Source organism: Delphinus delphis, chromosome 4, assembly GCF_949987515.2.
Source record: "Delphinus delphis chromosome 4, mDelDel1.2, whole genome shotgun sequence".
Lineage (NCBI taxonomy): Eukaryota > Metazoa > Chordata > Mammalia > Artiodactyla > Delphinidae > Delphinus > Delphinus delphis.
In genome coordinates, this window is record NC_082686.1 from 142,620,305 (window position 1) to 142,636,395 (window position 16,091).

Here is a 16,091-nt window from a genome sequence, read left to right on the forward strand (position 1 = left end):
TGAGTACATACTAACACATTTTATACCATCTCAATCTATTCCAAAGTGAAGAACCAATAGAAAGACACCCTCCGGTCTTAAAAAACTGCTCAGTGGCACCAAATTCCTTTCATAGGAGTTCCCAAACACTCATGTGAGCATTCTTCTTGCTCTAGGCCAATGAGCACAGTAATAAACTTTTCAGTATATGCTAGCTATCCATCATCATCAACGTGGGCCCAGAGCAAGGCAGAAGCAAAAGGATTATAAAATATGGCCACTTTCCTTGAGAATTTTACAATCTAATTGAGGAGGAAAATTAACACAAATAAAATAAGAGGCATACAATTATCGGCATAGACGTTTATAGGCATCTGAGACCAATTTAGACGGCAATTATTAGGGAAGACATCAGAGAACAGATGTAACTTAAAGCTAGAACTACATGGATTAGTAGAACCGTCTGTTACTAGCTGAAATACCAAGGAACATGAAGATCAACTAATTTGCTAAAAGTTATAAAAATCAAAATGCTCTAGATAGAAGACTAAAATCTGCTCTAAGTACTAGGTAGCAGTTTAACTTTTCTGTCAAGTTAAATAAGTTAAAAGCATTAGGTTTTGGGTATTGAGGAGTAAAGGTGTTTTTAAAATTCAGTCTCCAATAAATACTTCAGAACTTATCAAAATCACATTTTACTTTTTATTTTAAAAAGTCTCCAACAACTTGGAGCAAAAGCTTTAAAATTCTGCAAGTTAATTTTCTTAAAAAGTTCAAAAAGGGTTTGAAAGATTCAAATAAACAATATAAAATTTCAGAACTACTAAACATCTTGAGAGCAACTTCAGAATTTTTAAATTTATTATAAGGATGGGTTAAAGTACATGAAATTAAAATATACTCAATGACATACAAAAATGAAAGATTGTTAAACAAAAGCTACTTACCATCAACAAGAGATGGTATAGACCTTTCATTGTCTGAGTTTGAGAAGAGAATCAATTCCTTGTTGATGAAATCATTGTAAGTCAAATGCTTTGTTGCTGTACCATATAAAAATTGCTAAGAGAAAAGTTATATAGCAATTATGTCATGATTACTGCATGAATTTTAACCTTTTTCTCTTTCTTCCCCAGATCACCACTCTTTATGACTAACCTCTGGTAAGCCATGTAACCTACGCTGTCTCCGATCTTCCATAAAATTTGTTAACCATTCTTTTCTGTCATCGATCTTCTTCTTACTGAATGCCTGAAAGATTCCAGGTAACAATTTCATACATTAAAAATAAAAAGAATTTCATTATAAAATTAAAATTTATAAAGGCAAATAACTAATTATTAATTTCTGGGAAATTAACTTTTTTTCCAATATGCTTTTATCAAAAATACACTTCAACAGTGGTGTCTGAATTAAAGAACTATGAAAGCAGGGCATAATCTGCGGTGATGGGGAATGACACCAAGATTAACTAGGTTGGGCTTAGAATTCTAAAGAGACTTATCACAGAAAACCAAGATTGGAAGAAAAGTATGGCAGAAAGAGGGAATGGATATTAGGAGAGATTTTTTTAAATGAACTTTGTTACCAAGGTAATGGCAGCATCATCTTCAGGACCAGCATATCTAAATAAGATGCGGTGCCTTTCCATATCAGCAAAATATTCCTTGGCTTCCTTAGCTGTACTGGTACCCAACCCTGCACAATTTTAAAAATAAAAGTGGAAACAAGCCAGAGACAGACAAATACTGTATGATCTCACTTATATGTGGAATCTAAAAAAAAAAAAATCTACGTCAAACTCATAGTAACAGAGCGTAAAACAGTGGTTGCCAGGGGCTGGGGGGAGAGGGAAATGGGGAGATGTCAGTCAAAGGGTACAGACTTTCAGTTTAAGATGAGTAAGTTCTGGGGAATCTAATGTACAGCATAATGCCTACAGTCAATAATACTATATTGTATACTTGAAAATTGCTAAGAGAGGGACCTCCCTGGTGGCACAGTGGATAAGACTCCGCGCTCCCATTGCAGGGGGCCCAGGTTCCATCCCTGGTCAGGGAGCTAGATCCCATATGCATGCTGCAACTAAGAGTTCACATGCCGCAACTAAGAAGCCCATGAGCCACAACTAAAGAGCCCACCTGCTGCAACTAAGGAGCCCACATGCCACAACTAAGGAGCCGGCAAGCCACAACTAAGGAGCCCACGAGTCGCAACCAAGGAGCCCGCGAGTCGCAACTAAGGAGCCCACATGCCATAACTAAGACCCAGTGCAACCAAATTAATTAATTAATTAAAGAAAATTGCTAAGAGAGAAGATCTTAAAATGTTCTCTCCACAAGAAAAAATATATATATGGGGATAATGAGCAATATCCAGAATATGGGAAATTACACAGGACAAACAATCCAACTTTTTGAACAAATAAATTACAAGAAAAAAATATGAAAAGAGAAGTAATGTATTAAGATTAAATAGACTTATCAACCAAAACCAATGTGTGGGCCTTGTTTGGATCCTGATTCAAAAAAAATAAAAAAATAAAAACTATAAAAATGAACATTTTAATACAATCAGGAGAATTTTAACCTGGATTGAATATTTAAGGTTATTAAAGAAAGGTATGATAATGGTATTATGGACAATAAAAAAAATTCTCTTAGAGATACATACTAAAGTAGTATAGATATAATTAATGCCTGGAAGTTATTTCAAACTAATGGGGTGGCAATGACAAGAGTTCAGATGAAACAAGATTGGCTGCAGAATGGTGACTGTTTAAGAACACGGGGAAGCCCATTATACCACTCTCTCTACTTACATAAAATTTTCCCTAACAATTTTTTTTTTTTGCAGTACGTGGGCCTCTCACTGTTGTGGCCTCTCCCGTTGCAGAGCACAGGCTCCAGACGCGCAGGCTCAGTGGCCATGGCTCACGGGCCCAGCCGCTCCGCAGCATGTGGGATCTTCCCGGACTGGGGCACGAACCCGTGTCCCCTGCATTGGCAGGCAGACTCTCAACCACTGCGCCACCCGGGAAGCCCCCTAACAATTCTTTAAAAATCAGCCATAGCTGTTTCTAAAAGCTAAAAGAGACAAACTCTCAAAATATTTTACAATGCTCTCATAAAAATAAATTTACGTCAGTAGTAACTTCACAAAATTTAAGTGTTTTAGAATACAAACCTTTGTAGTATTTTATTTTCCAGGCTTTCTGGTTTTCTATATGTTTTTTCCACTCATCAAATTCAGGAATACTATAGAAGGAAAGTTCCTGCTTATTTTTGCTAGCCTTAAATGAATAATTAAAAAAAAAAATTAGATTTTCTGCTACTGTTTAAGACAACAGTATAAAAGTATATTAATGTAAATAGTACCTTTACGATAGGAGTAATGAACTCTTCAAGAAAACCATGCTTCAAAAGTGATGGCCAATTGTGATGGATGAAATTAATAAGCAGGCCTTTTATGTGAGAACCATCTTGATCCTAAATAAATGTTAGTAAAGAGTGCTATAATAACTTATGAAATATAATTACTTACAAAACCAAATTTTTAGATGTATGAATGCAGCAATGAGGCAAAATTCCATTCAAATTTTACAACTGTGCTTTACAAAACATTCTTTGGATGATCACCGTAAAGAATTTTTTTCTTAAAATTCAAATAAAGAATATAGCAAAGTGACAGACTAAATCTTTCTGTCATTAAATATGCTACCATTTTTTTAATAGTTTGCCCAGATTTCACTAAAAGAATGATTTAAAGATGGAAATTAATGAAACAGGGTTATAATGCTACTTCACTGGAAGGAGAAATCCATGGAGTACAGGTATTCACAAGTCTTCTCTTAACATAAAAACTGATAAATTTCTGCTTAAAACTATACAGCAGCTGCTCATTGAATATTTTCTCTCAAAATCCTTTCAATTAGAGGATGTAAGAGACAAGCAGTTGGATGCATGTGGAATTCTTCCTTTTCAATTTTCTACTTCTTTCCTAATTACTACCATTTCACTATTCAGGTCCTCCACTTTTTTTGTGCATGCCAAATTATGCCATCATATACAAATATTAGCCATTATCCTATTGATTAATCTTTCTTGTAAATTTCACCATTTCCTTCCTGCTTATAGATAGGTGGGCTTCAACCCCATAATACTACAGTGTGTTCTACTCTTCCCATACTTGTTGCATTTAAAAATATTTTTAAAATACCTAACCAAAGAGGTGGTTACCATAAATTAGATAATGTAGAATGTGCTTCACACAAACTGTGCCATTAAACAGTATCTTCCCCCGGATGTAAACACAATCACTTCCGCGTCTACCATCTTGGGACAAATTTCATGAAACAAATATCAAAAGGACATTCTGAAAAAGGTATGTTTTAATATGTGGCAACTTTTAAACTAACCTGATCAGTCATAATCATAATCTTCCCATAGCGTAAGGTTTTCAGCGATTCTGCATCATCATAACTTTTCTTGTATTGTAGACCAACTATCTTAATGATATTGTTTATTTCTGCATTCTCCATGATCTGTGCAAACATGAAAAGGATGGAAAGTGTTTTAGAGTGTCTCCAGAGACCAAAGGTGAGTCGCAGGGACGCATAAAGTTCACAGTGCTAGCGAGGCACTCAAGTGCCGCGGGCACGGGCGCAGATACGCACCTGCTTGTGAGAGGCCTCCCGCACGTTGAGGATCTTGCCCCTGAGGGGGAAGACCCCGTACCTGTCCCTCCCAATCACGCCCAGTCCGGACACGGCCAGCGACTTAGCAGAGTCCCCTTCCGTCAGTATCAGCGTGCACTCCAGGGAGTGCCTGCCACCTGGGGGCAGAGGACACACATTCCAAAGTTCTCGAGTCCGCCCATTTCAGCGCGGAGCCGAGAGACTGATGATCGCAGTGACCACGGAGCGCTGTAAGAGCATCTTACACCATGCTCAGGGTAACTTAAAAATTAAGTGCATTTTATGGAACTCCGGCCCCCCGAAAATTAGTAATCTGTGGTACATATGGCAATTTTAGTGAAGTAAAACCATACTCTGAACTTAGAACCCTATACTCTATATGTGGAAAGTTAAAACAGTCTCTAACTGAATAAACACAGACTTAAAATCTAAAAAAAAAATCTGAACCTTACCAGCATCATTAGCATCGTCCAGTTTGGGAATACCTTTGATTTTACTGTACTTTACTGATGAACACTTCTTGTTCAGCTGCGTCTGAGCCTTAAATTTCACCCAGTTCAGGATACTTTCCACAATGCCACAGTTAGAGGCCTAAAAGTCAAAGAGTAATAATATACAAGCAAGCCAGAAGTTTATACACTTAGCTAAAATTAGTGTAATACTTGGAATCTGTGCAGTTATAAGGCAAAACAATAGTAGTGATGATAATAATTGTGATATATGCTGGTAAATATTATTCTAACTACAGTAAAAACAACTCAGGCAGCTATTCACAATGACCTATTGTACTGAAATGTAAACACATGAAAAAAAGGTCGACCTTACTTCATATGAAAAAGATTCTATTACAATAAACTCCATAAGAAATACACATAGCTTTTGTTACAAGTTAGTTTTGTGAAAATTAACACAGTAAAAGCTGATCCACCTTTGAATTTACTACCTGGGAAATTTTAGACACTGACATTTTTGATGTCCCTCAACACAAAAATGTGAATCTTGAATTCCCTATGACAAAGAAATATTAACATGAAGGGAATATTAGAATAAACTCAAGATCTTATGGGAAATTCCCTGGTGGTCCAGTGGTTGGGACTCTGTGCTTCCACTGCACGGGGCACGGGTTCAATCCCTGGTCGGGGAACTAAGATCCCGCGTGCCTCATGAAGTGGCCAAAAAAACAAAAACAAAACCAAAAAAACCTTATGAATAGTCCTTATTTTTTAAAAGTTTGGTACTAAGGATTTCAACATTACATATGTGTCATTCTGCAGTGAATTAATGTGTGACAAGATGTCAAACCTCCCCCCAACCTCCCCACAAGAAAAAGTAAAGCGCCTCCAAACAAAGTTGGAGTTATTTATTTTTCATCAACCTGGGTAGTATGATTTTAGGTGTATGAAACAGTTTTCTGGAATGTTTCAGATATAAAAAGAAGTGAACTATGTTGTCAAATCTAAACTTTCTCTGCCAAAAATGAAAATGTGTAAAATCTAAACTCAAATTACAACTGTTAATGACGGCAGAAATTTGGGCTATCATTAACACTGGGTCATCTGTATTCAGAATTCATTATGCTTAGACCCAACAGTACTATTCTATAGGCCTTTAACTAAAACCTAAAAAACAACTTTTCTTTTTGTTTGTAAGACCCTACCTTTGAAATTCCAATACCAGAATTTGATAAAAATATTAGTTCTACTGCAATTACATGATACTCCTCCAAAAAACTATTAACTTCCAAAGAGGAGAGGCTGTAATTTATTCATCTTTACATTCCCAGGGCAAACATATTTAATGGCATTTTAGATATGATCATTTAATATATGTTTGATGGTCCTGGTGAACAAGAGAACTGAGGCAAATCTTGCTGATACATAAGAGGCTATGAGAAATTATTAGCAGCCACAAGGCTCAGTTATAAATAGAAGATTTATTATTTATTTATACTCTCACCTTGTTTCAGAAAAGCTAAGGCAGCCTAAATAAATATGCACAAAGTAAAATGAAATTTTAAAATATATAGAATATGGTAAATTTTGTTATGCATATGTTACCAAAATTTTTTTTAAAAAACTACATAAAGGTAAAAATCAGTATATGAATTTGAAGTAAGTAGAAAGGTTGAAATCAGGAGTCCTATAAGGACCTGTACACTTTTTACAGGCAAATCTGTCTTTATAAAGGACAATGCGAAGCTAAAAACACAATTAGTTACATGAGTCCCCACTTTAATGCTTGGCAAAATAATCGACTGCTTTATGAAACAGTGTCTATCTACCCTCTGAAGTTTTCAGAATCAAGCATACCAGTTTTTAGTGTAAGTATGCCTGTACCCACAATTAATATAAGAAAGAAACTAATCTAAATAATTAGAATGATTTAGAATAAATCAGGAAAACTACTTAAACAACTCTCAATAAAAAAACAAAATAAAAAACACTGAAAAATAATACAGATTTTACTCACTGCTTTAAAAAACTTTTCTGACAGTTGGCATTTGGATCCAAAACTTTTGGGCTGCAAAGTCATGTTTTCCTTAGTCTGAGAATCAAAACTTGGATTTTCGATAAGGCAGTTAATAAAAACCCATATATGGTTTTTTACCTGTTGAAAACATATCAAAAAAGGTTAACATCAGAACTGATATTATTTAATAATTCAACAGAATATATAAAACATCACTTACTTGAAATGGTTTCACTGACACACCAGCTTTGTTCTTTTTCTTAACTACTTCAATCAGTTTACCAACAACTTGGTCTACTACATAATCCACATGCCGTCCACCCTGAAGACGGAAAAAAAATAGAATCCAAAATCTTCTATAGTTAAGGTAGCAAAATAGTTACATATTCATTTTTCTCTAGAATGAGTGTTTAATCTTCACCACAACTTTGTGAATTCAGTATGACTGTATTATTAACCCTATTTTCCAAAGAGTTAAGATGAGCCTCAGAATGCCAGAGTTGGGATTTAAAAAATAAAGTCTTTTTGGCCACAGAGCCAATTAGCAACTCCATAAGACTCCATACAAAGTGAAAGCAATCGAATAAAAAGAAACATGGAGGGCTTCCCTGGTGGCGCAGTGGTTGAGAGTCCGCCTGCCGATGCAGGGGACACGCATTCGTGACCCAGTCCGGGAAGATCCCACGTGCCGCGGAGCGGCTGGGCCCGTAAGCCACGGCTACTGAGCCTGCGCGTTCAGAGCCTGTGCTCTGCAACGGGAGAGGCCACAACAGTGAGAGGCCCACATACCACAAAAAAAAAAAAAAAAAGAAACATGGAAGTGAGAATAAACACTGGCCTGGTGGTGGCAGTAACACTCACAAGACTGACACTTAGGGGCCATGGCAGCCATTGACAGTTGTCCATTCAATATCCATTCTCTTTTACCTTACTGACAAACCCCAATTTGTTTGTTTTTAACTGGCAACATACCCAATTAAAAATATTCACCAATCTAGACTCCCTCGCAGCTAGAGGTAGCCACTTGACCCAGTTCTAGCCAGAGATGCTAGCAGAGGTCTACTGGATGGGGCTTCCAGAAAAACTATTGCATTCTTTCTTTTTTTTTTTTTTTTGCGGTACGCAGGCCTCTCACTGTTGTGGCCACTCCCGCTGCGGAGCACAGGCTCCGGACGCACAGGCTCGGCGGCCAAGGCTCATGGGGCCCAGCCACTCTGTGGCATGTGGGATCCTCCCAGACCGGGGCACGAACCCGTGTCCCCTGCATTGGCAGGCAGACTCTCAACCACTGCACCACCAGGGAAGCCCCAAAACTATTGCATTCTTGATCAAAGGGGAGAGGCTCTAGTTGGCATATGCATTTGCCCAAACTCATTCCCTCTCCCTAGAATTTGGAAGGGTGCAGCATGAGAACGAAAGCCAAATGCTAAGGGTGGCAGAAGAGTAAGCCAGGAAGAGCATAGGTCCCTGATGACACTCTGGAGTCACCGAACCAGACTAACACTGCCTACCATCAGTCCCCAGTCATACGAGGAAGAATAAAACCTTTACATGTTTACAAACCACTGTATACTAGGTTTCTGTTACACATAACAAAATGCAATCATATCTGATACAGATTTCTGTTGACTGGAGAAAGTGATGCTAGATTATAAAAAAAATAGAAAATAAAAAAAATAAGTTCAAACTTGAACAAGAGTGACAAAGTGACAGATCACTGCGTTAGCTTATTCTAAAATACACACTTGTCGTGCCTAATATTTTACTATGGTCAATGGATAAATGCTTATAGATGAGAAGAATTTCATTTGATTTGGAAATTTAAAAGCCTACAGAAAGGGGTTCAAACTCCTCAGAATGGCAGCTAACACATTTCACAATCTGACACCAAAACAGACTCATCCCCTATTATTTGTTCTTTTACACTCAAAACTCAGAGAACACAGAATAAGGAATTTATTATTCTAAATGTCATAAAATATAAATGTATTCAATTATCAACACTAATCATATAAACTTATATAAACTTATATGTTTAATCATATAAACTTATATGTTTAAACTATAAGACAGCTATTTCATAGAAAATAAGCTTTTCTTTTCATAAGTCAATTTTGATTTCACAAAAGCAGATTTGGGTATTTTTTGTTTTTGTTGTTTATTTTATTGTTTTGAATGAAGCACTGTTCTACCACTGACTTGGAAACAGAATTAGTGTACTTACTTTTGTTGTTGCAATGCTATTTACAAAGCTGATTTGCTGGAATCCTTTTTCACTCAGTGTGAGACAAACATCCCATCTTTCATTTGCAAGTTCATGAATAACTTTTAGGGCCACTCCAGTTTCATCCAACTTGTCTTTCACATAAAGATCTACATAACTGCGAAATCCATTTACCTAATAATTTGGAAAACAAAAACAAGAAACAATTTCTCTCCTACTGGCAGCTGAACTAGGTGAATGCCAACAGGTACTCATACTCTCATTTCCCCTCATTCACAACACCTCTCAATCTGCAGATCCCAACCTTATTCTACTCCTTGATTTCTGCCCTTTAAAAAGGAATTCATTTCCGTATGTACTTGACAAAGAGAGGTTATGAAGGGACCGCTGGACAGGTAAATTATTATAAAATTTTTCAAAAGTTTAAATTTTTAAAATGACCAAGTAGACCTCCAGTTTGAGTTGACATGTAGAGGACAAAGAAGTTTTCTTCTCCCTTACAAGAAAACAGCTGGTCAGGTGACAAATTTTTTATGTATCTTCAAAAGCTTGGGATCACAGGACAGCTGGCCATCCTAAGTCTGAAGACAGACAGGTGTCTGTAGGGAGACACAGAACCTAAGCCTTTTGCTTAACTGGGACAGAAGCTACTTGGTTATATAAGCCCATAGGAGCCTTAAGCCAGAGTTTCTGATTAACTGCTACAGGACACATGTGGACCTGCGTGAGTGTGTGAAGAACTTGAGGGCTGTGGTCAAAGGGTTCCTACTCTTTTCCAGGAACCGTAGAGTAGGTTTTCACAGGGCAGATCAGAGAGAATCTAGAACAAGTTCCCCCCATGGGGCCAGCTGGGGGAGAAGAGCAGCCACTGGGAATCCCACCCAGACCCATCTCCCTTATCAAAAAGAAAAACAAACAACAACAACAGCAAAAAAAACCCTTAATCCACAGGGGGCAAGGCCATAGAGCCAATTAGCAACTCCAGGGCTGGAAAGCAGTGGTGAAGTATCACTGCAGCTGGGATGAAGTAATTCTGCCCCGGGCCACCCCACCTCACCCCCATCTCATTTAAGTTTACATTTTTAAAAGGCTTATTCCGCAGGGCAGGGAGCCTAAAGGATACTGAATGAGAACACTGGCGGTTACCTGCTGCAACTAGGGCAAGAGAACAGAGGACAAAAGGACAATCCCCACCTCCAACAGAGGGGCAGACACTCTTGTGAATGCCAGACCCCTGAGACACGGGTTCACTGTGTGCTCTGAAGCCGGAGACTTAGTCAGACGTGGGGGTCTCCACAACCTACAACCAGGCTAGCAGGCCTCCGATAACAACAGTGGTTCTCAGCTGGGAGAGCAACACGAGACAGACCCTCCTTGAGGGGCAGCTCCAAGGGAAGGCCCAAAGCGAAAAGAAGGGACAAAAAACAATCTAAAGTATCTGGTGCCCATAGCAACAACAGACTGCAAATACGGCCCAATCTCTGTCCAGATTAACATAAACCCTCACACTAACGCCTAGGTACTCCGTATCTATTACCCTATACAACATTGCTGATTTTCAGCAGAATCTTACAAGGCATGCCAAAAGGCAAGAAAAAAACACAGTCTGAAAAGACAAAGCAATCATCAGAACCAGACTTAGATGTGTCACGGATGTTTTAACTATCAGATAAGACATTTAAAATAACTATGGCTAATCTGTTAATCTCTAGTGGAAAAGGCAGACAATATGTAACTTCAGCAGAGACAGAAGCTTTAAGAATGAATCAGTTGGAAATCCTAGAAATCAAACACAGCAGAAGACAAGAAGAATGCCTTTGGCAGGCTCAGCAAAAGACTTGAAACAGTAGAGGAAAGAGATCAATGAACTTGAAAATAGAGCAATAGAAATTAAACTAAAACACAAAGAGAAGAGAGTGAATAAAGCAGAGCAAAACGTCCAAGAGCTTGGGACCCTACAATATATGCATAATTGGAACACCAAAAGGAAAAGAAAGAAAAGCATGTAAGAAATATTTGAAGAAGTAACAGCCAAAAATTTTCCAAAATTAGTGACAGACTCCAAACAATAGATCCAAGAAGCTCAGAAAACACCAGAGAGACTATGTACCAAGAAAACCAAAAAACACCACCAAAAAAACCAACCAACCAACACAAAAAACCATATATATACCTAAGCATAGCATACTCAAAAACCAAAGACAAACAGAAAATCTTCAAGGCAGCCGGAGGAAAAACAAACACTTTACCGAGGAAGAAAGATATGAACTACAGTAGAAACCATGCAAGCAAGAAGACAACGGAGTGACATTTTTAAAGTATCGAAAAAATTAAACTATCAACCCATAATTCTACATTCAGTGAAACTTTGTATCCTTTGGAGTGAGGGAAAAGAAAGACTCTCTCAGACAAACATAAACTGAGGGAATCTATTGCCAGCATACCTATTCTACAGAAAATAAATATTAAAGGAAAATCTCCAGGCAGAAGGAATATGATTAAGATCAAAAACTTAGATCTACACGAAGAAATTAACAGCATTGGAAATGGAATAAATGAAGGTAAAATATAATCTTTATTGTATTTTTAATTACTCTAAAAGATAACTGATTGCTTAAAGCATTAACAACATCACTAGTTGTGGAAACATTTCTGCCATCATTTCTTCAAATATTTCTTCCACCTCATTCTCTTTCTTCTTCTGTTGTTTATAGCACATGTAAAAGTGAAATGTATGATGTACTGTTATAAAGTCCCTCCACTACACATGGGATACACACACCCCTATGTTCACAGCAGCACTATTCACAACAGCAAGACATGGAAACAAGTCCATCGACAGGTGAATGGATAAAGAAGATGTGGTACATGTATACAATAGAATACTACTCAGCCATAATGAAATAATGCCATTTGCAGCAAAGTGGATGGCCCTAGAGATTATCATAAAAGTGAAGTCAGACAGAGAAAGACAAATATCATATGATATCACTTATATGTGGAATCTAAAAAGATGATACAAACGAACATATTTACAAAACAGAAACAGACTCACAGACTTAGAGAACAAACTTGTGGTTACCAGCGGGGGAAAGGTGGAGGGAGGGATAGTCAGGGAGTTTGGGATTGACATGTACACACTTCTATATTTAAAATAAAATGCCTTTCCATGAAAAAGTAAAGTCCTTTCACTACACATGAAGTGATAAATTATTTGAAGGTGGACTCAAACCATTCACAACTGTGTATTATAAACCCTAGGGCAACCACTAAAAACATTTTAAAAACAGGTATAATAACAAGTAAATAGAGGAGATAAAATGGAATCGTAAAAAAAAAAAAAAGCTCAATTAAAACCAGAGAAGGCAGGATACAGGGAAATAAGAAACAAACAAATACAATGAATAAATAGCAAGATGGTAAATTTTAATCCAAATGTATCAATAATCACTTTAAATGTGAATCATCTAAACACACTGGTCAAAAGAGATTAACAGATTAGATTTGAAAAGCAAGATCTAACTATAAGCTGTCTACGAATTAACAAAGCATTAACTATTTTAGAAGACACTTACAGGCAATTTCTTTCCATTAAACATAACCTTGACTCCTTTGCACGAACCAGCCAAATCGTAAGCTCTTCTGGTCATGAGAGCCACAATGTCCTTGTCAAGTTTCTCCATCTTAAACTTGGACAGATCTGGTTGGAATGTTATGCATGTGTAATCTTCACCATCAAAATGTTTAATTTTGGCTTCAGAAGTCTTCATCATATTATTCATCCATGTCTGTAAAAGAAAAAATATTCAAATGTTTCTATAATGCTTCTATATTTGATAATACATAAAGACTCAGCTAATGAGATAACACTCATTTACCATAACTATATCCGTTTTCCAGCTTCACAGCAAACCAAATTCTTGAAACTGATATTATAAATGAGAAAATTTTAAATACTATTATAACCTCATGCTGAAAATAAGCAAAATAAACTGCACAACTTTATACATTGTTAGTTAAAACATCTTTCAAATTCTTCAACATGACCATACAGAATTTTACAAAAATAAAAAGATATGATGCTTTTCCTGACAAAATTATTTTAGCCTATGTAAAATTTCAAACTATTTTCAAAGGTCTACAAAAGTGAAATATAAAATTTTGAAATGTAAATTTGACAAATCAACAAGGAATTTTTCAAACATGCTAAGCAGATGTATTTCAATCTGCCTGTGAGGGTCAGGATATTTTCCCTATTGCTTAAATAGGTTAAAGGAAAAGTCTGTTAAGTAAAGCGTTTGTTTTAAAGGAATAGGAGAAAGATAGGTTTATGTAAAATATCCCAGGCATTCTGAAGTCTTTTTACTCTGATTACTTGCTTAATGCTTTAAAAACAAGTTATATGGGTATCACTGCAATTTACCTAAGGTCTATTATCTTGGCAAAGCAACAAACATGATTATTTAAAAAAAAAAACATTAGGCACATTTCTATCATACCTGCTTAAAACTATGTTTGTATTCTTTGCAAGCAGTTTCTACTGTAAACTTTGTACTGAAAATATTACAAAGTTTTGCACCATAACCATTGCGACCACCTGTAAAAACAATTAAATGTGAAAGGTTTAATGACAATGACTTTAAAGAAACTTTGTTAACTCACCTACCATACAGCAGGTCTGTTGCAAAACAGTTTCCACTTATTGAAATAATCAATTGATGATAATGCAAAGTATATTTAGATTTTTCATTTAAAGAAAAATAAAATTAAGGTTTAGCACATATAGTAAAATTAAAATATGCATTTTGTAGATTATCTTCATCACAACTTCAAAAACATTAAGCTTTTTATCTCCTATAATTCAGTAAGTCTATGTATGAAATCTGAGCTTTCTATCAAAGTTACTTCTCTAAAACAAAAGTTTAATCTATATAACTTCCTAGAGCCTTGGTTTTGAAAAAAAATTATCAATCTACTTAGGAAATGTAAATAAGTAGAAAAACATCTGGTTTTGGTCAAAGCACTTTCAACTCTATTCGTAGGGTCTAGGCTTTCAATCTTGACTCTCTTAAAAAAATCAGTTTAAAAGCAATTTAATTGATACCAAAAGACATGGTGCTTATGTAAAAACAAATTCACATAAACAGGAATCATACACATCTTATTTTCATCAGGACTCTAATTCAAAACCCAAACCGTTAGCCAGGTTAGAGCTCCAGGAGTTCTAGCAGAAGTCAGTGTACTACGAGAGTTAAGTCTCTATCAGACTATAACCAAGGAAACAATTAAACATGATAGTTTTTTATATATTAACTCTGAAAAGGATTTTCTCATAATAAAACTATACAGATTTCCTTTTCTGTAACATTTTATATAGAAATAGTAAGAGGGCAATATTTTTCAATAAAAATTCTGATCAGCCTAAATCAGACTTTACCTGTTACTTTTTTCTCATCATCATCATAGTTACTGGATGTTAAAAGCTGTCCAAAAATTAATGCAGGAACATAAACTTTCTCTACTTTGTGTTCTACTACCGGAATGCCTTTCCCATTATTCCAGATGCTTATGATGTTAGATTCACTGTAAATAAACAAGCAGAGTTTAGAGCTTAAAATAGTTATAAGCTATATCAATTAATTTACATCAAAAGTAATGTAACCCAGAATAAACCTGAGTTTGCCAGCCATTACCAATTGGGAGACACTCACTTGTCTTCCAAGAAAATGCTTGCTGAGGACACACATTTCTATCCCTGAGTCATAACTCAAATTAAGATCTGCAGGTAATACTGCAAAATTTCTCAGGAAAAGAAACTCTTCTCAGTAGTAAAAGCAGTGAAGCTTTTATAACAAGCCAGCTATCAATTTCATTTTCTTTTCATACATATTAGCCATGATCTTCCTGCTTCACCCTACCAGTCAGCCACCTGTGAACCCAGGCTCTGCAGGGCCAGTGACCACGGCCATTTTTATTTCCTACCTGACTGCTGAGCAGGGCAGACAGAAAGGGAAAAACAGCCTGAAATGTACTCCATTCTCCGCCTAAATGTTAGAGGGTTGTTTGTATTGTGGCAGTCATTGTTATAAACTAACCTTAATGGTTTTAAAATATGTTAAGTATTACCTATTTTAGGTCTTTTAGGTTTTTCAGTCACAAAACCATCCATTTTAGTCCTAAATGGTATGGAGTAGAGGTTCCTACAGTTAACAGCAACTTGACGTAGGCCACAGTCCTGATGGAAAATTTTGCCTACCCTATCGCTTCAGGGTAGTATATATTACGATGCCTTTACCCACTTAGCCAAACGTGCAAAGAAACACACTTCACTGAGAATTACCTTAAAAAGCTACCATTTGCCAATCTGATTCACAATTATTCTTAGACACACTCTTTCACTCACACATACATAGCTTAATCTCTCTAGAGTTACTAGAAGTAGTTATTACAACTAAAAAAAAAGTTATAAAAGCCAAAATGAAAATCAAAGATCCAGGAGGAAGTTAATTAAATTTTTAGAAGGAAAAGAAAATAAAAAATAACACATCATCTTCTTTCCCTCGCTCTACAATATAGGTTCAACTCTCCGAATCGCGGAGACTTAAATTTTGATATCATTTTTATTCATATCTCCTGATCATTCTCTAAAGTCGTTTAATCATCAAGACATTAATTTGTCCTATTAGATTCGTTTCAGCAGTATCCGACCTTCCTTCATTCCAA

General features: G+C 36.3%; 1 protein-coding gene across 3 annotated transcripts in view; it reads right to left on the reverse strand.

The window, feature by feature from the left end:
* The window catches only part of TOP2B (DNA topoisomerase II beta), a 66,826-nt gene that overhangs the window by 23,157 nt on the left and 27,578 nt on the right, over positions 1–16,091 (reverse strand). For all 3 annotated transcript variants that reach the window (XM_060011564.1, XM_060011563.1, XM_060011562.1), the window contains exons 5-18: positions 14,806–14,951; positions 13,868–13,965; positions 12,944–13,156; positions 9,369–9,542; positions 7,365–7,466; positions 7,145–7,282; positions 5,128–5,266; positions 4,655–4,812; positions 4,397–4,522; positions 3,357–3,467; positions 3,166–3,271; positions 1,568–1,677; positions 1,138–1,230; positions 927–1,041 (exon numbers count right to left, since the gene is read on the reverse strand). In XM_060011564.1, the coding sequence (XP_059867547.1) occupies positions 927–1,041; positions 1,138–1,230; positions 1,568–1,677; positions 3,166–3,271; positions 3,357–3,467; positions 4,397–4,522; positions 4,655–4,812; positions 5,128–5,266; positions 7,145–7,282; positions 7,365–7,466; positions 9,369–9,542; positions 12,944–13,156; positions 13,868–13,965; positions 14,806–14,951 (1,829 nt within the window). The remainder of the gene's footprint in view (positions 1–926; positions 1,042–1,137; positions 1,231–1,567; positions 1,678–3,165; positions 3,272–3,356; positions 3,468–4,396; positions 4,523–4,654; positions 4,813–5,127; positions 5,267–7,144; positions 7,283–7,364; positions 7,467–9,368; positions 9,543–12,943; positions 13,157–13,867; positions 13,966–14,805; positions 14,952–16,091) is intronic.